Genomic DNA, 21,683 nt, shown 5'->3' on the forward strand with positions numbered 1-21,683 from the left:
TTGTTTGTAAGTGTGCCTTGAAAATTTCCTTTTTTAAGAACTCCCACCCGTCTTGTACTCCTTTTCTCATTAGAGTCGCTTGCCATGGGACCTTACTTATCATTGTTCTGAATTTATTAAAATCGGTGTTCCTAAAATCCAGGGTATGCGTTTGGCTACACTCGGCTTTTGCTTCCTTTAGAACCAAGAACTCAAGTATAACATGGTTGCTTTCCCCTAGAGTTCCTGTAACTGCTACTTTATCCACTAAGTCATCTCTGTTGGTTAGGATCAAGTCAAGGATAGCCGATCTTCTAGTTCCTTCCTCTACTTTCTGTAGGAGGAAGTTATCCACAATGCAAGTCAGGAATTTATTGGAGGAGCCATCTCCTCCTCCTCTTCCTCCTCCTCCCTCTCTCTCAGATAAATGAGTGGTCCCGGCCCTCTTTAATGCCCCCCCCCAAGACCTCCCAGGGGCAATGTTCTTTGGTGGTGACCATCCAGGCAGCAGGCCCACGAACAAGGAAGCATGTTCATTTCATCAGGCTCAGGAAGTCTCTGCTGAAAAGAGCTGATTCATGCCTGGCCCCTCTAGCAAGTAGAACTCAATGCCCCAGCAGCTGTGTTGCTGAGTTTGAGCATTCCTAGAGTGAACCAGTGTTGCCTAGCAAGAGGTTACACGTACCTAGACCACAGGGGAGACCAATAGGTAGGGCCTATACTTACAATTCAGTTGCTCCAGCAGGTGGGTGGGATGAAAGAGACTGGCAGTGTGGTGTTAGGAGGTGGGGTTGGCTGTACAAGCTAATAACTAGGAACAGAGGAGAAGCCATGAGATGAGGTGAGCAAGAATAGTTTGAGGGGCATGTGGCAGAGGGGAAAACCTTGTAACATATCAAGTCCTCCACTTGGAGCAGGGGTGGGCAACTTGTGGGCCTCCACATGTTTTGGCTTATGATTTGTATCAGCCCTAGCCAATGTAGCCAATGGTGAGGGATGGTGGGAGTTGTGTGCCAAAACATCTGGATCACCAACAATTAGCCCACACCTGAGTTAGCTCCTCTGGATCAGCAAATTGTGGCTGCAAAGGGGAGAATGAACAACCTGTGGATTAGAATGTGGTGCTAATATTACTACGGTCGCAGGTTTGATTCCAGTCAAAGGTGAATAATGTTGTTTCTGTAGTTTTTGTTGTCATTGTTGCTGCTATCATCATCATTCTTTGCACAGTTACAGAGGGATGCTTATTCTCCAGGGCCAGGGTCATGTATGCTCAACACTTCAAGGTGTTCCAACTATGAAGCATCTGACCAGGGATTGGGAGAGTTACAACCAGCCCCCATGGAGTGCAAAATGCTATAGCAGGTATATCTGAAATGCAGGGGACATCATTAAAGATTAGAGATGGACAAATCAGTCTTTTTCAGGTCTGCGACAGTTTTGCATTTATCAAATCGTAAATGCGTACATTCCAATATCTGCCTTTATTTTGTGCACAATTTCCTGAAACTTACGCATGTCGTTTGCAGCTTGCCCTTATATGTACACTTTATACACAATTTTCCTAATACATGTATTTTTGTACACACTGTCAGAGCTGAGAAATGCATCAAAAAGCTGAAGGATAATTGTGTTCCAATCCACACATCAGTCTGGGAAGTGTGGAACAGATCAGGTCACGTGAAAATGGAAACCAAGCAAAATTCCCCCCTTTCCCAGTAAAGAACCTTGCCATGGGCCTTGGATTTTCATGGAATGGATACCACACATACACTTTGAGCAGGGGTGGGCACCCTCTAGCCCTCCATATATTTTGGCCTAAAACTCCCATGATCCCTCACCATTGGTCATACTAGCTAGGGATGATGGGAATTGTTGTCCTCCAGATCTTTTGTCCTACAAGTTAACCACCTCTGTTCTAGGGTTTGAAACTTTTTTGATGGTCAGGTATGGGAGAGAGAAGATTTGTCCATTCTTAAACAACTTTTAATTCCCAAGTTAGTGGTCTAGATTATTAGTCTGTTGCCATGCATGTCTCACTGAAATCAGTCTTGATTCCTTAGGGCTGAGGCTCTATTGGCCTTCTCCTAGTAGCATCCTGGGAACATGTTGGGAAAAGCAGTTGTGGGCAGAGATAGTAGCTTCATCAGATTTGGGGTTGCTCATAACCAAGACTGGTGCAGGAAGGAAGGATCAGTGTGTTCAGCTGCAAGTGGTGGCCAGCAATGAGTGTTGTCATGTCCTAGGGATGGGAGAACCACCAATTTTTGAGCTCACTTATAGTCTCCAAAAATCACTTTCAAGTTTGTTTTGGCTCACTCTTATTGTCATTTTCAACCTATTTTTCAGCGTATTGAAATGGAAAAAGTGCACATTTCTGTGCGTATTTTTCAGAAATGCACACCTTCTCACAATTTACAAGGAATAATGTGGCCGCTGTCTTGATATATTTCTCTTCTTTGGTCTGACCACTGGGCTTTGGCTCACCTTTTTGAGGCTGAAGGGCATCCATTTCTGCTGCATTGTCTAAACTGTTATACAGTTTCTCTCACCACGAATATAGGACTACAATAAACAGAAATGACTCAAGAATAAAAAAAACCTCTGAAGAACAAAGTGTTGGAATCATTTTTTCCTTGCTAATTGGTCTCTGGTGTTCAGCTCAGGTCTCAGGATAATAATGTAGCATTTGGGAAGGAAGATGCAGGCCAATACACCAAGATTGGAGGCCAAGATGGAAAAGACCTCCACAGCCACCATGTATTTCCCCTTCGTACTCAGGTAGGTGGGGACAAAGGACAGCCACACACTGCAAAACACCAACATGCTGAAGGTGATCAGCTTGGCTTCATTGAAACTATCAGGCAACTTCCTGGCAAAGAAAGCCACACTGAAGCTGATGATGGCCAGGAGCCCCATGTAAGCCAGGACAATGTAGAACATGGTGTCTGAGCCTTCATTGCATTGAAAGGTTATCTGACTGATCTGAGAGTACATGTCAAACTCTGGGAAGGGGGGAGAGGTTGCCAGCCACACAGCACAGATGCCAGATTGAAGAAGAGAACAAAGGGCAACCACAGATATTCCCAGTCGATTCCCTACCCATTTCTTCATCCTGTTTCCTGGCTTGGTGGCCATGAAGGCCAGCACCACAGTCATGGTTTTAGCCAACACACAAGAAACAGAGACGGAGAAGATGATGCCAAACACGGTTTGCCGGAGAAGGCAGGACACCTTTCCAGGCCAGCCAATAAATAGAATGGAGCACAGAAAGCCAAGCAACAGCGAGGAAAGCAGGACGCATGTAATGTTCCAGTTGTTGGCTTTGACAAGGGGAGTATGCTGGTAGCGAATGAAGATCCACAACACCGCAACTGTGATTGTGGAAAACGAAAAGGCACAGCTAACGAGAACTGCTCCCAGGGGTTCTCCGTAAGATAAGTAGACAACGCGCTTGAAGATGCATTGACTGTGTTTCTCATTTGGATACTGATCTCCTGAGCACATCTCACACTGATCTGCATCTGAAATAATAAGCAAGGTCTCAATATTTCCAATTTCTGGATTGATCAGGGATCCATTAATCATACCTCCCATGAGTTATATAAGAATACTTTGTTAAACGTAGTGAAGAATCTTTTGCCAATTCCAAGTGAGAATTATTGGGCAGGTTTTCTACAATATTTGCATTAGGAATATGTGAAGCCACATCAGGAATGTCACGTTCAAATCTTTCTTTTCTGTATGTGAACTTTGCTTACCATTACACTGCAACATGGTTTTCCTAGTTTTAATTGGAAATTAAATTGGAAAAGGAAGGAGACATGCTCTATACTGAAAACCTGTTTGGTTGGATACAGCCTCTGGGCCTTTCATTGATTTCCTCCATAACAAGATGGAGTTTACTAAAGCTATTCATATACCTGTTGCAGAAAAACAGTGATAGGAAATAATGTAAGCCCAGAGTTAAAGCATCTGTATTCTTGTCCTGCTCACCAGTATGGTTTGAAATGCTCCCTTCTGGGCATTGAGCACATTCATAGCAACACATTTGCTGTCCCTGCTGGACAATCTTGCTGTAACCAGGGTGGCAGCTCTCGACACAGGTGGCGTGGGGGACTGTCTAATAACAAGTAGAAAGAGGGCAGTCAATGGGGGAAATGAACAGGTTTCTCATGGTTATAATTCTTAAATTCAACCCTCCTGCAGAAGAACTCAAGACCAAACTAGACCTATAGACATGCAGCTTTGGAACTGCAGGGCTGTGCCTGCTACAACTCTTGGAGGACCCTTGGGCAAGTCGACCTCACTGCTGTCACTGTTGCCTGTTCATTTGTACTCTCCATCCCAATCCATCCAACGCCCCAGAGAGAAAGGGTGCAATGAACGTTGGAGACACTGCTCTATCTCACCCTGGTCCCTGCTTGCACGTGTAGGGAAAACAAGCGAGGGAAGCAAGATGCAGAAGTGGTGATGGAAGCAGGCTCAAAGTGTTGGTGGTGGGGTGTGGACCTGAGCAGGCGAAAAATGATGCCAATGCGATATGCCAGCCCTGTTGTGTCACAGCCCTTACAGTGGTCCCTACAAGGATCATCCTGCACCCAAGTTGGTATTTGCGTTGGTGCCAACAGCTTCCTTCCTGATGCAAATCGCAACCGGGGGGGGGGGATTTCTTTTGAGGCAAGGCAGGAGAGGAAGTAGTTATACTTTATCTTATTAGCCCCCAGACAGACATTTGGAAGTCTTGGAGGCAGAATAAGTATTCCCAGTGAGTGAAAAAGGGTGACATTTTACTCCCTACTCACAGGTAAAGTGATGCTAAAAGCATCATTGAAAAAATATCCATACCTGTTCAAACTTGTGATTCCACACAATGGCACTTCCCTTAATGACTAACTGTTTTCTGGCCGGAGCTTTGGCATCCATCTTCCCAACTTGGACTCTCTGGAATGATCGATTAGGAAATGTGACCAAGTTGACAATATCATATCCTCCTGCCATTTCCCCATTGTCATCAAAAAATATTTCTTCCCCAGCATTGTTGTTAAAGCGGATATTTCTCAGAAAAGAATGAAGCTGGAGTCAAAGAGAAAAGGTTATATTCTGTCAGATGATGTGGGGAAGGGTTAATGCTCTATCTCTGAAGTTTGCTCAGATGTGACCTTTGGGCCTGAGAAATCCTTGGGCCACTCTTATCAATATCACTGAAAGTGAGTTTTCAAGATTTTGTAGTTGCAAAAAACAGACATGCAACATTTTTTTAAATTCCCTATTATTGAAGAGGAGATGAATGTTGTTAATGTCACATATTTGTGGACCCTCCTGATGGAATCCCCAGAAGGTTCTGCTTTTGAGGTGGTGCTCAGGTCCAGCTTCAGGATCTGTGTCCTTGAACGAGACTCTCAGAGGAGGCCGGTTCTCCTCTGCTAGGGTACCATCTTTAAAAACAGAAGCAAAAAGGATTACTTCTTGGAAGGCACTCCATCCAAAATGGCTGTACACTATTTAAAAGACTGGCCAAGAGACTCTGTCCTTCTGAATGGCCTAGAGGAGAGATGGGAAAACTATGCTCTGTGGACCAGGTGCAGCCCATCAGGTCTCTTGATCCACTGCGCTGTGAGGAATCCAACTCAATGAGCCAGTGGTCAAGGAAGAGAGTGATATCTTCCTGGGTCGCTAGTTCACCTCACCTCCATCACAGCCCCAAGAAGTGGAGGAGAGGAGGGTAGAAATAGGAGGGGGTTGCAAGAAAGAATATACATGCAGATTAGCACCCAAAGAAAGTCTGGGGAGAGAGAGAGAGATTGCTGCTTTGGCTGCACCCACTCTTGGCAAGTGGAAGGAATGCAGCCCTCAGGCTGAAAATGGTTCTGAACCCCTAGTCTAGAGAGTGATATGGAAATGGCTCTCCCATGTGGATCTGTGCAGGTGTGCGTGGGCAGGACTTTCCCTTTTGTTAACAGCAGTCTCTGACCCTAGCAGACACCAAACATAACCCTAAACCCTTTCCCTTCTTTACTCTTGTAAGAGATGTGCAGAATTGAAGGAATAATGAGCTGGTTTGCATGTAATGACAACCCAGAATATGGGTTGAGTATGGGTTGTTGTTGAATCATGGGTTATTGTAGAATTATAGGCTGTCATTACATGTGAACCCAACACTATGGTTTAATTATGGGCTGTTAATGGTGAGCAACTGAAAGTCTGCAACCCAACCAGCAAGATGGGTCCTCTTCCTGGGCGGTTAATGGTTAATAACCAGAGGTAAAACATAATGCAGGGTTCGCATGTAATGCCAACCCATGGAAATGGCGGATTCAAGTTGACCCTGATCCGACAGCAACCCCTACTCAAGCCATAGTCAAGGTTTTCATGATGTGTGAACCATTCCAGCGCATCTGGTTGCAGAAATACCTGGCTTCATGACTGGGGTGTGTGAACCGAATTGTATGAGAGTGATCTGAGCAACTGCAACAAACTGTTCGTTCTGATGCTGCTAGTAATTCCTGGTTAATTCTAATCGACTACCTCCAAGTTAAATCAAATATGCACACGTTTCTCAGCAAATGCATCACAGTGAGAGACAAGACCTCTTCCGGTGTCCCCCCAAAAAACAAGGGTTAAAAGCAATGTATGAGGAGAAGCACTGCTCCACTCTGCCCCTGTCCTGCATCGCGCTTGTCATCTGTACGCATGGCGCATGGGTGTCTGCAGCAGGAGCCTCCAGTATCCATGGGGGCTCTCCACATCAGCCAGAACTATGGAAAATCCGCGTTGTGGCTCACATGGAGAGCCACCGGATACAGAGGCTCTGTTCTTCAGACAACCACCCTCCAGAAGTCCAGAGTGACAAATGCGACCGAATACAGGGGTGGGACTGGAGCACTCTCCCTGCTCACCCAGTGCTGTTACCCCCTTTTTAAACACGCGTACAGGGCTACTGAGAAGAACACATGGAGAGCCATGCTGACCAGACCAAAGGCTCATCTAGCCCACAGTTCTGTTCTCACGTGGCCAACCAGATGCCTCAGGGAAGCACACAGGCAGGACATTAGCATAACAGCAAACCACCCGTGATATTGGAGGTCGCATATAGCCATGGTAGCTAGTAGCCCTTAATACCTTCATGTTCCATGAATCATCTAACTCCCTATTAATGCCATCCTAATGCCATCCAAACTGGTGTCCATCTCTTCATCTGTTGTTAATGAATTCCATAGTTTAACTCTAGGCTGTGTGAAGAAGTACTTCCTTTTTTCTGTCCTGAAGCACCCACCATTCAGCTCCATTGGATGACCCCCCAGTTCTAGTATTAGGAGAGAGGAAGAAAAAAAACACCCATTCTCTTTTCTCCACACCATGGATATTTGTGGACCCCTCTATCATGTCTCCCCTTACTCACCTTCTTTCAAAACTAAATACGATAGTTGACCTCTTGGGGGTTCCAGTCTGTGCCTTAACAATTCCCCCAGTGACCTGAAGAGCTAAGCTGGATCTGGTTGGCAGAGCAGAAAATTTTCTCCACCACCACTTGATAAGCCTGGAAATGAGTTCTGTCCTGTCCTTGGCCTGATTCAGCATGACTCCTTTGCCACCACTGATCAAGTTGACTTCCTATCAATTGCTAGCAATTGCTCCCATTAACCCCAAGTTCTACACCACCAGAAAGGATCCAAGGGGGAGATACCTAGGCCCTCCAAAACTGAATGCTTCCATAATGCTCGTAGGAAGACTCTTTATCTCGGTGTTGATGCTTGTGCAGAGCGGGAACAAACCCAAATGTCCCTTGACAAGACCATGGCAATGGCCTAATTTTGACCATTCACCAGATCCCAGTCCAATGCAGAAAAGAAAATCCTACATGTGCCTTTTGCATGAGTGAGGCCCAATACTTCCAAAGGAAAGGAAGTAAGAAGAAATGGAACTGTGTGTGTGTTGTCCTTGTTGTTGTTGTTGTTGTTCAGTCGTTCACTCGTGTCCGACTCTTCGTGACCCCATGGACCATAGCACGCCAGGCCTTCCTGTCCTGCGCTCTCTCCCGGAGCGTGCTCAAGTTCATATTCATTGCATCCGTGATGCTATCTAGCCATCTCATCCTCTGCCGTCCCCTTCTCCTTTTGCCTTCAGTCTTTCCCAGCATCAGGGTCTTTTCCAGGGAGTTTTCTCTTCGCATTAGGTGGCCAAAATATTGGAGCTTCAGCTTCATTATCTGTCCTTCCAATGAGCAGTCAGGGTTGATTTCCTTTAGGATGGACTGATTTGACCTCCTTGCAGTCCAGGGGACTCATAAGAGTCTTCTCCAGCACCACAGTTCGAAAGCATCGATTCTTCGGCGCTCAGCCTTCCTTATAGTCCAGCTCTCACAGCCATACATTACTACTGGGAAAACCATAGCTTTGATTAGACGGACCTTTGTCGGCAAGGTGATGTCTCTGCTTCTTACTATGCTATCTAGGTTGGCCATAGCTTTCCTCCCAAGGAGCAAGCGTCTTTTAATTTCATGGCTACAGTCACCGTCTGCGGTGATCTTGGAGCCCAAGAAAGTAAAATCTGTCACTGCTTCCATTTCTTCCCCTTCTATATGCCAGGAAGTGATGGGGCCAGATGCCATGATCTTCGTTTTTTTAATGTTGAGTTTCAAACCAGCTTTTGCACTCTCCTCTTTCACCCTCAACAAGAGGCTCTTGAGATCCTCTTCGCTTTCTGCCATTAGGGTGGTATCGTCTGAATATCGGAGGTTGTTGATAATTCTCCCAGCAATCTTAATTCCGACCTCTGATTCATCCAACCCGGCATTTCTCATGATGTACTCTGCATAGAAGTTAAATAAGCAGGGTGACAATATGCAGCCTTGTCGTACTCCTTTCCCAATTTTGAACCACTCGGTTGTTCCATGTCTGGTTCTGACTGTTGCTTCTTGACCCTCGTACAGGTTTCTCAGGAGACAGGTAAGGTGGTCTGGTACTCCCATCACTTTAAGAATTTGCCACAGTTTGTTGTGATCCACACAATCAAAGGCTTTAGCGTAGTCAATGAAGCAGAAATAGACGTTTTTCTGGAATTCTCTTGCTTTCTCCATGATGCAGCGAATGTTGGCAATTTGATCTCTAGTTCCTCTGCCTCTTCGAAACCCAGCTTGTACTTCCGGTAGTTCTCGGTTCACATACTGCTGAAGCCTAGCTTGTAGGATTTTGAGCATCACCTTGCTGGCATGTGAAATGAGCGCAATTGTGCGGTAGTTTGAACACTCTTTGGCGTTGCCCTTCTTTGGAATTGGAATGTAAACTGATCTTTTCCAATCTTGTGGCCACTGTTGAGTGTTCCAGATTTGTTGGCATATTGAATGGAGCACTTTAACAGCATCATTTTTAGGATTTTAAATAGCTCAGCTGGAATACTGTCATCTCCGCTAGCTTTGTTGTTACTAATGCTTCCTAAGGCCCACTTGCCTTCACTCTCGAGGATGTCCGGCTCAAGTTCAGTGACCGCACTATCATGGCTATCAGGGACATTCAGATCTTTCCTGTATAGTTCTTCTGTGTATTCTTGCCACCTCTTCTTAATCTCATCTGCTTCTGTTAGGTCCCTGCCTTCTTTGTCCTTTATCATGCCCGTCTTTGCACAAAATGTTCCCTTGAGATCTCCAATTTTCTTGAAGAGATCTCTAGTCTTTCCCATTCTGTTGTTTTCCTCGATTTCTTTGCATTGTTCATTTCAGAAGGCCTTCTTGTCTCTCCTTGCTATTCTCTGGAACTCTGCATTCAGTTGGATATATCTTCCCCTTTCTCCCTTGCTTTTCGCTTCCCTTCTTTCGTGAGCTACTTGTAAAGCCTCATCAGACAGCCACTTGGCTTTCTTGCATTTCTTTTTCTTTGGGATGGATTTCGTTGCTGCCTCCTGAACAATGTTACGGACCTCCGTCCATAGTTCCTCAGGCACTCTGTCTATCAGGTCTAATCCCTGAAATCTATTCCTCACCTCCACTGTATATTCATCAGGGATATGATTTAGGTCATACCTGAACGGTTTAGTGGTTTTCCCGACTTTCTTCTATTTAAGCCGAAATTTTGCAAGAAGCAGCTCATGATCTGAGCCACAGTCAGCTCCAGGTCTTGTTTTTACTGACTGTATGGAGCTTCTCCATCTTTGGTTGCAAAGGACATAATCAATCTGATTTCGATATTGACCATCTGGTGACGTCCATGTGTAGAGTCGCCTCTTGTGCTGTTGGAAAAGAGTGTTTGCTATGATCAGCATGTTCTCTTGGCAAAATTCTATTAGCTTTTGTCCTGCTTCATTTTGTACACCAAGGCCATGCCTGCCTGTTATCCCGGTGATTTCTTGACTTCCTACTTTAGCATTCCAATCCCCTATGATGAAGAGGACATCTGTTTTTGGTGTTAGTTCTAGAAGGTGTTGTAGGTCTTCATAGAACCGATCAACCTCAGCTTCTTCGGCCTCAGTGGTTGGGGCATAGACTTGAGTTACTGTGATGTTGAATGGTTTGCCTTGGATTCGTACTGAGATCATTCTATCATTTTTAAGATTGTACCCCAATACTGCTTTTCCCACCCTTTTGTTGACTATGAGTGCTACTCCATTTCTTCTAAGGGATTCTTGCCCACAATAGTAGATATGATGGTCACCTGAATTAAATTCGCCCATGCCTGTCCATTTTAGTTCGCTGATTCCCAAGATGTCGATGTTCAATCTTGCCATCTCATGTTTGACCACCTCCAGCTTACCTTGATTCATTGATCTGACATTCCAGGTTCCTAAACAATATTGTTCTTTACAGCATCGGATTTTCTTTTCACCACCAGACACATCCACAGCTGAGTGTCCTTTCGGGTTTGGCCCAGCCGCTTCACTCTTTCGGGCGCTACTTGGAAATTCCCTCTGCTCTTCCCCAGTAGCATATTGGACACCTCCTGACCTGAGGGGCTCATCTTCCGGCGTCATCTCTTTTAGCCTTGTGATACGTTCCATGGGGTTTTCTTGGCAAGAATACTGGAGTGGGTTGCCATTTCCTTCTCCAGTGGACCACATTTTGTCAGAACTCTCTGCCATGACCTGTCCGTCTTGGGTGGCCCTGCACGGCATAGCTTATGGCTTCACTGAGTTACGCAAGCCCCTTCGCCACACCAAGGCAGTGATCCATGAAGGGGTGTGTTGTCATACAGACATTGAAAAAGGGACAACAAGACAAAAACTTTGTACAGTAATCTGAGTGTGACAGGGCAGTTCAATTGGCTCACTCCAAAACTTTACAAATTTCCCCAATAAACTAAAGCATGGGTAATCCAAAGCTTATGCATTTTGAGAAAGCTGTACATTTAGAGAAAGTTAATGCATTTTTCAAGTACACGTTTTGTGAACACAAACACAAGTTTGGAAATGTGCGACCATTTTTGAAGAAAATGCACTCTCCTTCATGTTGGGGATTGTGAATGGGGCATTTACAAGTGATTTATGAATAGAAATGAAATTCTCACACATCCATATAGCACAACTTCTTTCTTTTCTCCTCAGGCTTTTTGGTTGTTTGAATTGCCACAGCGAGTGGCAACAGCATCAACTTTGTTGGCAGCTTGGCTATTAGTTTGCATCATCCACAATGCCCCATCATCATTCCAGGGCATTGTGGGGAGGAGAGGTGAAGAAAATTTGGAACCTTTGTGTGAAATGGGCATTGGTATCTGGAGGGGTGGGTAAGAACAGGACAATTTCGGAACTTTTCTGAGAAAAGCGTCTTCTGAGAAATTTGGCTGAGCTCTGATTGTAATCCTTCAGGGTTCAGCACCTTCCCCAGGGTCTTCCTAATATTCAGTTTCTGAGGGGTGATTGTGGAGACATCATGTCTCTAATGTAGATGCTTATAATACTCCTACTTCCTTGAACGTCCTGTAGCAGGTGTGAGGGGGCAGGATTGTGTCCAGATATAGCGAAGAGGTGGAGCTCACACTGTACCAAAATCTGACCTCCATTTCCTTGACATTTTTCTTCCCGTGTGAAAGAGGTTTCCCTTTTTCTGCCTCATTCTCAGGGCATTGCATAATTTATTTTGAATTTCTTTTGGTGGTGTTTTTGAGCCTACTTAATCACTAGGAGTTGGCTGGGGGTGCTGTGTATTCATTCTATTACACGTCTCTCCATTCCTCTGTAGCCTCCCGCTCCGCACGTAAGAGAATCCGTGTCTCACCTGCCATGGCTGAAGTTTCAAAAGATTCCATCTGCCTCTCATCTGCATTGCCCTCTGTTTGGCCCTTGATGAATACATGGCATGGAGAGCATGTGCTACAGCATAAACAGCATTGTAGATACTGTAGCTTTGGCCAGACATCCCCATTTCAAATACAGATGCGGGGACGCTCTCTAACTTCTCCTTCCCAGTACAGTTGCCCTTGTTTGGCATATATAAGTTATATATTGGGAGTGAACAGAGAAATGCACTGTGCCAGAACAGATGGATGAAATAAATCTTAGACTTATATGGATTTATAGTTTCAAGGAACTCTTGATATCTTGGCACCACATTTGTGTGAAGTGAGAAGAACAAGGTGCCATTGAAGGATTTTCTTGTGAATTGATTGGAACGGAAAACAGCAGTGAAATCCCACTGAGCTGTTATGATCCAAACCCTTTCCATTGGATGCATCTCTACGAATTCATAATGTTCCAAAATTTTTCTTAAACCCTCCATAGACTGACCATGCCCATGGACAAGGAACACATTGATTTGGTACAACCAGAGTGTAGAATGTATTCTTCCTAGAATGTTAGTAAAGATCTCAGTGGATGCCTGACTTGTCACAGTTGGAACTGATTTTGTCAAAGCAATGCAGATACTATTCTGTAGGAGCCTTGGTCTCAGCGTTCGAAGAAATGTTTCTCCACTGTCATCATCTGAAATGAGGAGGCCAATCCAAGTCCATCCAAAATGCTTTAGAAGCTGAGCAATGCCACGATACTGAGGTTCTTCATCTGGAATCATCCGGAACAAAGAGGGGAATCGAGTTTTATCACTCAAGATGGGGTCAAAGGAGCCATATGTAAGCTAAAAGGAGAAAAACATTTTTTTTAGAAAGGAGAAAGACATCCCTTTCTTCTTGATTCAACTAAATGCGATCCTCCAAAAATCATGAGGTTAATCTATTCCACTAAGTAGGGGAAGGACTGTAGCTCAGGTTACACACACATGCTTTGCATGAAGAAGTTCTGGGGTTCAACCCTTGATGTCTCAAGGCAGAGCTGGAAACACCCCTGTCTGAAAACCCCTGTCTGAAACACCCCTGTCTGAAAACCCCTGGGGAAAAGAAAACTGGAGAACATTCAAAATGATCCAATGTCTCAGGATGTTGCAAAAATATATGTGGTACTATTTTAAGAAGCAGCCTTCTTCAGGGGCTAGATCAGGGAATACATTTGACGGTGTGGTCAGTGAGCTAGAGCCAGACATCCTGAAGAGCGAGGTGGAATGGGCCTTAAGAAGCATTGCTAATAACAAGGCAGCAGGAGATGACGGTATCCCAGTTGAACTGTTCAAAATCTTGCAAGATGATGCTGTCAAGGTGATGCATGCCATATGCCAGCAAATTTGGAAAACACAAGAATGGCCAACAGATTGGAAAAAATCAACTTATATCCTCATACCAAAAAAGGGAAGCACCAAAGAATGTTCCAACTATCGAACAGTGGCACTTATTTCACATGCCAGTAAGGTAATGCTCAAGATCTTGCAAGGTCGACTCCAGCAATTCATGGAATGAGAATTGCCAGATGTACAAGCCGGGTTTCGAAAAGGCAGAGGAACTCGAGACCAAATTGCCAATATCCGCTGGAGAATGGAGAAAGCCAAGGAGTTTCAGAAAAACATCTATTTCTGTTTTATTGACTATTCTAAAGCCTTTGACTGTGTGGATCATAACAAATTGTAGCAAGTTCTTGGTGGTATGGGGATACCAAGTCACCTTGTCTGCCTCCTGAGGAATCTGTATAACGACCAAGTAGCAACCGTAAGAACAGACCATGGAACAATGGACTGGTTTAAGATTGGGAAAGGAGTACGGCAGGGTTGTATACTTTCACCCTACCTATTCAACCTGTATGCAGAACACATCATGCAACGTGCTGGGCTTGATGAAGCCAAGGCTGGAGTTAAAATCACTGGAAGAAACATTAACAATCTCCGATATGCAGATGACACCACTTTGATGGCTGAAAGCAAGGAGGAGCTGAGGAACCTCATGACGAGTGTGAAAGAAGAAAGTGCAAAAGCTGGGTTGCAGTTCAACCTCAAAAAACCCAAGATTATGGCAACCAGCTTGATTGATCACTGGCAAATAGAGGGAGAAAACGTGGAGGCAGTGACAGACTTTGTCTTTCTAGGCGCAAAGATTACTGCAGATGCTGACTGCAGCCAGAAAATCAGAAGATGTTTACTTCTTGGGAGGAGAGCAGTGACAAATCTTGATAAAATAGTGAAGAGCAGAGACATCACACTGATAACAAAGGTCCGCATAGTTAAAGCAATGGTATTCCCCGTAGTAACCTATGGATGTGAGAGCTGGACCATAAGGAAAGCTGAGTGAAGGAAGATAGATGCTTTTGAACTGTGGTGCTGGAGGAAAATTCTGGGAGTGCCTTGGACTGCAAGAAGATCAAACCAGTCCATCCTCCAGGAAATAAAGCCAGACTGCTCACTTGAGGGAAGGATATGAAAGGCAAAACTGAAGTACTTTGGCCACATAATGAGAAGACAGGATACCCTGGAGAAGGTGCTAATGCTCGGGAAAGTGGAAGGCAAAAGGAAGAGGGGCCAACCAAGGGCAAGATGGATGGATGATATTCTGGAGGTGACGGACTCGACCTTGGGGGAGCTGGGGGTGGCAACGGCCGACAGGATGCTCTGGCGTGGGCTGGTCCATGAAGTCATGAAGAGTCGGAAGCGACTGAACGAATAAACAACAAAAATTACTGTGGACAAGAGGACCACAGAAGAAATGGAGTAGCCTTCATAATTAATAATAAAGTGGCTAAAGCAGTGCTTGGATACAATCCAAAAAATGACAGAATGATCTCAAATCGAATTCAGGGTAAGCCATTTAACATCACAGTGATCCAAATATACGCCCCAACCACAGATGCTGAAGAAGCAGAAGTAGATCAGTTCTATGAGGATCTGCAGCAGCACCTACTGGATTGTTGTTCAGACGTTCAGTCATGTCCAACTCTTCGTGACCCCATGGACCATAGCACGCCAGGCCTTCCTGTCCTGTGCTCTCTCCCAGAGTGTGCTCAAGTCAATATTCATTGCATCAGTGATGCTATCTAGCCATCTCATCCTCTGCCATCCCCTTCTCCTTTTGTCTTCAGTCTTTCCCAGCATCAGGGTCTTTTCCAGAGAGTTTTCTCTTCGCATAAGGTGACCAAAATATTTGAGTTTCAGCTTCAGTATCTATCCTTCCAATGAGCAGTCAGGGTTGATTTCCTTTAGGATGGACTGATTTGACCTCCTTGCAGTCCAGGGCACTCGTAAGAGTCTTCTCCAGCACCACAGTTTGAAAGCATCAATTCTTGGGCGCTCAGCCTTCCTTATAGTCCAGCTCTCACAGCCATACGTTACTACTGGGAAAACCATAGCTTTGATTAGACGGACCTTTGTCGGCAAGGTGATGTCTCTGCTTCTGACTATGCTGTCTAGGTTTGCCATAGCTTTCCTCCCAAAGAGCAAGCGTCTTTTAATTTCATGGCTACAGTCACCGTCTGCCTTAATCTTTGAGCCCAAGAAAATAAAATCTGTCACTACTTCCATTTCTTCCCCTTCCATATGCCAGGAAGTGATGGGGCCAGATGCCATGATCTTAGTTTTTTTAATGTTGAGTTTCAAACCAGCTTTTGCACTCTCCTCTTTCACCCTCAACAAGAGGCTCTTGAGATCCTCTTCGCTTTCTGCCATTAGGGTGGTATTGTCTGCGTATCTGAGGTTGTTGATAATTCTCCCGGCAATCTTAATTCCGACCTGTGATTCATCCAACCTGGAGTTTCTCATGATGTACTCTGGATAGCATCACTGATGCAATGAATATGGATTTGAGCACGCTCCGAGAGAGAGTGCAGGACAGGAAGGCCTGGAGTGCTATGGTCCATGGGGTCACAAAGAGTCGGACACGACTGAACAACAACAACTCTGCATGTAAGTAAAATAAGGAGGGCGACAATATGCAGCCTTGTCATGCTCCTTTCCCAATTTTGAACCAATCGGTTGTTCCATGTCTGGTTCTTACTGTTGCTTCTTGACCCTCGTACAGGTTTCTCAGGAGACAGGTAAGGTGGGCTGGTACCCCCATCTCTTTCAGAATTTGCCAGAGTTTGTTGTGATCCACACAATCAAAGGCTTTAGCGTAGTCAATGAAGCAGAAATAGACGTTTTTCTGGAATTCTCTTGCTTTCTCCATGATCCAGTGAATGTTGGCGATTTGATCTCTAGTTCCTCTGCCTCTTCGAAACTCAGCTTGTACTTCCGGTAGTTCTTGTTTCGCACACTGCTGAAGCCTAGCTTGTAGGATTTTGAGCATAACCTCGCTGGCATTTTCGTCCGCTACGCTATTTGCGTACGTGCGTTGTTTTTTGTTTTGTTTTTAAGTCAGACGTGATAGGCTACATAAAGATTTATGTAGCCTATCACGGCTGACTGCAGGGACAAAAACGCCGGCGGCTATGGCCGCTGCCATTTGCGTCCCTGCTAGCCAGCGGCCGGATGTCTGGCTGCTGGCAGAGCTGGCTGGCGGCTCCGCAGAATCCCTGCAGAGCGGAGCCGGCCGGCCAGGATTCCGGGGGAGGGAGGCGCTCTGCGCCTCCCCCCCAGCAAGGATTCCGGGGGGAGGGACGGAACGCCTCCCCCCCACCATCAACATAATCCGTGGAAAGGTAAGTGACTTTTGTACATCCCTAGGAGAATGGAGAAAGCCAGGGAGTTTCAGAAAAACATCTATTTCTGTTTTATTGACTATTCTAAAGCCTTTGACTGTGTGGATCATAACAAATTGTAACAAGTTCTTGGTGGTATGGGGATACCAAGTCATCTTGTCTGCCTCCTGAGGAATCTGTATAACGACCAGTAGCAATGGTAAGAACATTCCATGGAACAACGGCCTGGTTTAAGATTGGGAAAGGAGTACGGCAGGGCTGTATACTCTCACCCTACCTATTCAACCTGTACGCAGAACACATCATGCAACATGCTGGGCTTGATGAAGCTAAGGCTGGAGTTAAAATCGCTGGAAGAAACATTAACAATCTCCGATATGCAGATGATACCACTTTGATGGCTGAAAGTGGCAACCAGCTTGATTGATCACTGGCAAATAGAGGGAGAAAATGTGGAGGGCGGCATGAGAGACTTTGTCTTTCTAGGCGCAAAGATTACTGCAGACGCTGACTGCAGCCAGGAAATCAGAAGACATTTACTTCTTGGGAGGAGAGCAATGACAAATCTTGATAAAATAGTGAAGAGCAGAGACATCACACTGACAACAAAGGTCTGCATCGTTAAACAATGGTATTCCCTGTAGTAACCTATGACTGCGAGAGCTGGACCATAAGGAAGGCTGAGCGAAGGAAGATAGATGCTTTTGAACTGTGATACTAGAGGAACATTCTGAGAGTGCCTTGGACTGCAAGAAGATCAAACCAGTCCATACTCCAGGAAATAAAGCCAGACCACTCACTTGAGGGAAGGATATTAAAGGCAAAACTGAAGTACTTTGGCCACATAATGAGAAGACAGGATACCCTGGAGATGATGCAGATGCTAGGGAAAGTGGAAGGCAAAAGGAAGAGGGGCCGACCAAGGGCAAGATGGATGGATGATATTCTGGAGGTGACAGGCTCGACCTTGGGGGAGCTGGGGGTGGCGACAGCTGACAGGAAGCTCTGGTGTGGGCTGGTCCATGAAGTCATGAAGAGTCGGAAGCGACTGACCGAATAAACAACAACTCCCATTTCGAGACATGCAGCATATTCCAAGGGTGTGTGTGTTTGTGTGTGTGTGTGTGTGTGTGTGTGTGAAAAGTACAGAACTTTACAGAAGAGGCTGAAACTCCAGCTCTTCATTAATGCCTTCAGGGGGCAGAGTTTTCAACCTTCGTGTCTTCCTTTTTAAAAGGAACCCTACTGTGAGTTCTAAATACTTTTCACAAAGCCCAGAACCGTTTATGTTTTACAGAGTGATATTCTACAAAAAGCACTCCCAAAGGAGTGCCATGTTTCTTGCTTCTAATATTGCACAGATCTTCAGCTATTCATATTTTAAGAGGCCTGAACATGTTACCCAAATAGGTTTGTTACATAGGAATCAGAGGGCATAAATCACCCAACATGTAGTACAGGTGGTCAGTTGTTTCAGGGTAGATTCATTTCTGATTCATCAAATCTTTGGATTCGGTCATCTACCAAAAGCATTTGCATTGCACACACTGTCAATAGGGGTGGTATCCTGTGGGTGTCGTAGCGCCTTGGAAGACTTTGTAGTCGATCTCTTGTGCTCCCTACAATCACTCTTTATTACTAGCACTGTCCTGTATTTCTCAATCGGTTTATTTTCGACCATTCGTTGTGGGGAGGAGTGAAAAGGAATTGCACACGGAAACTTGTGGGAAGGGGCGAGAATTGTGGAGATATTTCTCACGGTGCAGGGCCGCTGGGCTTACCACACTGCAAGTAGGCGGCTGAGGGGAGTAGGGGTGCTCCGTCTTTTATCATTTCCCCCCTGTTCTGTCCGTGCAGCCTCCCCAGCTGCTCCAGCTTCCTGGCGTGCCCCTGGAGGACGTAGCCCAGGCTTCCTCCTTTGGGGCTCCCCTGTGCTGCTGCCTGCAGAGTGCCTGACAGCTGAGAGAGGCATTTGGTTTTACTTTGTTATTCCCTAAAGTACTTTTAACAACAGCAAGAAGAAAAGTCCTACGGAAAATAACAATAACTTCTCCATCAGCTTTCAGGCACTCAGCAGGCAGCTGCACTGGAAAACCCAAAGGGTGGAAGTCCTGCTGCAGTTCTCCTGGGCTTTCAAAGAAGCTCAAGCAGCTGGAGGCTGCAAAGACAGAACAGGGGGAATTGGTAAGGAAAGAGTGCCTCCCCCCCGGCCACCCCCTTACAGTAAGGTAAGCACTGAACCCCTGTGCCCTGAGAAGTTTCTCCAAGATTCACAGCAACCCAACAGGAAGAAAGATGGCAGCCTCTTTCATGGGGAAACAAAGAGGGTGAGAAAGGGCAGATGGGGCTTTGGCACAGCACAATTTATTAGCATGTCCTTGATGTTCCTTGTTCTTTAGAAGGAAATCATAGGGCCTCTTCAGACGTCATGCTAAGCCATTATGGTTGGGGAATTTCCGGTAACCAAAGTGGGTAGTGTGTCATGTGGGGGGAGAAAAGCTTGTTCTGTGTGCTTACTAGGCCACCCCCTGCGAAAGGGTTAAGGGGCCTTGGGGTGGGTTACTGTTATGTGTGGCAGGCTCCCTGGTAGCTTAAACGGGATCCATAGGACCTCCAGGCCGCAGCCCTAGAGTCCGCCAGCGACAGCGTCTGCCACTGAGGGACATGCTCTAGCTGCTGCAGACTTTCTCTATGGTTTTGCGGCCATTCAGGACACTAGTGGGCCCTGAGAGCCCATTCGCGTCACGGTGGATGCCGGGATGCCAGCAAACCACTCCGGTAAGTTCGGCAGCTAACTACAGAGGGGTGGTTAGCGGATCCGCACAGTGCCACATGGTTCCCGGTCAACTGACGGGCCCACGTAGAGTGGTTCTGCTAACCCTGCCTCCGTAGTTCCCCTAACGACCCTCCCCCTGTGCACGTGTGAATAGGACCATATTTGGCTACTTGAATTTGGCTACCTGAAGAGCCATGGGGCACCCCATGGCCACCCCTCACTTTGGGAATTAAAGCACTTGCCAAATTAAAAATAATTGTTACTTCTTAGCTATTTCCGCCAATGAGATCAAATAAAATGCAGGAGGACGTTTTTTCTGTCCTTTTCCCAAGTGTTTGATGTATCACTATTTGGGCCTGATCCAGAGGTATATTGGTATAGAGGGATCTTGCATCCATAGTGACCAAGCAATCCTTTTCTGTTCTGTGATGAACTTTAGCTCATCAATAAAGTCTGTGGGGTCACATATGACTGATGGAATTCTGTCAATGAAGGAAGTGAGAAGGTGGCCAAGAAATAAAGATAGTTGCTGTAGGACAGACTTAACAATCTGAAAGTATAGGGCATCCTTGTGGTGCAAACAGCCCCTTGTGAATTTTGGTAGGATGTAAAACCCCTGATCATTTTCAGCAATCTCTGCGCGCGTGCGCGCACACACACACACACACACACACACAGAGTAAGCAATCACAGGCAATTTGCAGTGTGACAATTAACATCATTAACATGTTTTTAAAATGACTGTTTTGTTCCAAAAGGAATGTTTTGTTCTATACATTTTAAAATATATATTTAAATGTCAATGTGTTTTTACCCTTTTCTCCTTTCTCTAATCGAGCCCCTGAAGAAGGCCCATACCCCGGGCCAAAACATGGAGGGCTACTCTTTGGAATAAAGCCACATATATTATTTCGACATCCTGAGACTTTGTCTCTTTTCTCCATTGAAATGTGAGGAGCCCCTCTCAGTTAGGGTCGAGCCAACAATAATGAGGCTATTAGACCAATGCCCTATGTATAGGGAAGCTTCTTAGGTTCCATCGTATTATATGTGAATTGCTATTGTGGGGGGAAAGATTGCAGGGCCTCTGATGGATTCTATGCTGGGTGGTGGAAAACAGAGTTCATTGGAAATAGCATGGTTCTGAATTCTGCATCTCAGCTGAAGCACATTGTCATGGGGTGTTAGGAAATAGCTGATTTTTCTTTATTGGGCTTGCTGGGAAGACAATTGAAAACATGTCATCCACCTCGCCTATAACACTATATCTTACCACAAATTGGAAATGCCAAATGCTTATTGATAGTTCAGAATTTAAAATATAAATAAGTATAAAGCAGTAATGGTATTAACAAGAAGGTAGAGTTTCACAAGCAGATTCACAATGAATTCTGGGTAACTGACATAAGAAAATAATGGCCAAGTTGTCCTGGATGATATTCAAAGAGAAAGCGCTGAATTAAAGCTTTATCATTTGGGCCAAATTAGAGCGAAGGACAGGAAGGCCTGGTGTGCTATGGTCCATGGGGTCCCGAACAGTCGGACACGACTTAACAACTGAACAACAACAACAAGGTATGGGACTAGAGATCAAATCTCCAACATTCCCTGGATCATGGAGAAAGCAAGAGAATTCCAGAAAAACGTCTATTTCTGCTTCATTGACTACGCTAAAGCCTTTGATTGTGTGGATCACAACAAACTCTGGCAAATTCTGAAAGAGATGGGGGTACCAGCCCACCTTACCTGTCTCCTGAGAAACCTGTACGAGGGTGAAGAAGCAACAGTAAGAACCAGACATGGAACAACTAATTGGTTCAAAATTGGGAAAGGAGTACGACAAGGCTGCATGTTGTTGCCCTGCTTATTTAACTTATATGCAGTGTACATTATGAGAAATGCAGGGCTGGATGAATCACAGGTTGGAATTAAGATTGCCGGGAGAATTATCAACAACCTCAGAACGCAGACGATACCACCCTAATGGCAGAAAGCAAAG

The 21,683-nt window shown here is 45.4% G+C and overlaps 1 protein-coding gene across 1 annotated transcript; it reads right to left on the reverse strand.

Annotated features, from left to right (window-relative positions):
* Positions 1 to 2,604: 2,604 nt before the first annotated feature.
* On the reverse strand, positions 2,605 to 13,030 carry LOC146342469 (vomeronasal type-2 receptor 26-like). The gene is made up of 4 exons (XM_084808561.1): positions 12,182 to 13,030; positions 4,828 to 5,055; positions 3,976 to 4,102; positions 2,605 to 3,503 (listed from the first exon to the last, which is right to left on the reverse strand). Exons 1-4 carry the CDS (start codon positions 12,971 to 12,973, stop codon positions 2,605 to 2,607), a joined length of 2,046 nt encoding a protein of 681 aa, XP_084664687.1. The 5' UTR covers positions 12,974 to 13,030.
* Positions 13,031 to 21,683: the final 8,653 nt, after the last annotated feature.

The sequence above is a fragment of the Heloderma suspectum genome, chromosome 6 (genome assembly GCF_057233095.1).
Source record: "Heloderma suspectum isolate Gila_16-S chromosome 6, 16-S_ref, whole genome shotgun sequence".
Taxonomy (NCBI): domain Eukaryota; kingdom Metazoa; phylum Chordata; class Lepidosauria; order Squamata; family Helodermatidae; genus Heloderma; species Heloderma suspectum.

Coding starts and splice junctions, on each gene's coding strand:
- LOC146342469 (XM_084808561.1), bottom strand. CDS start 12,973: ATGATTCCAGATGAAGAACCTCAGTATCGTGGCATTGCTCAGCTTCTA. Junction 5,056..12,181: donor TGAAACTTCAGCCATGGCAG/GTGAGACACGGA, acceptor CTTTGACTCCAG/CTTCATTCTTTTCTGAGAAA. Junction 3,504..3,975: donor GAGCATTTCAAACCATACTG/GTGAGCAGGACA, acceptor TTATTATTTCAG/ATGCAGATCAGTGTGAGATG.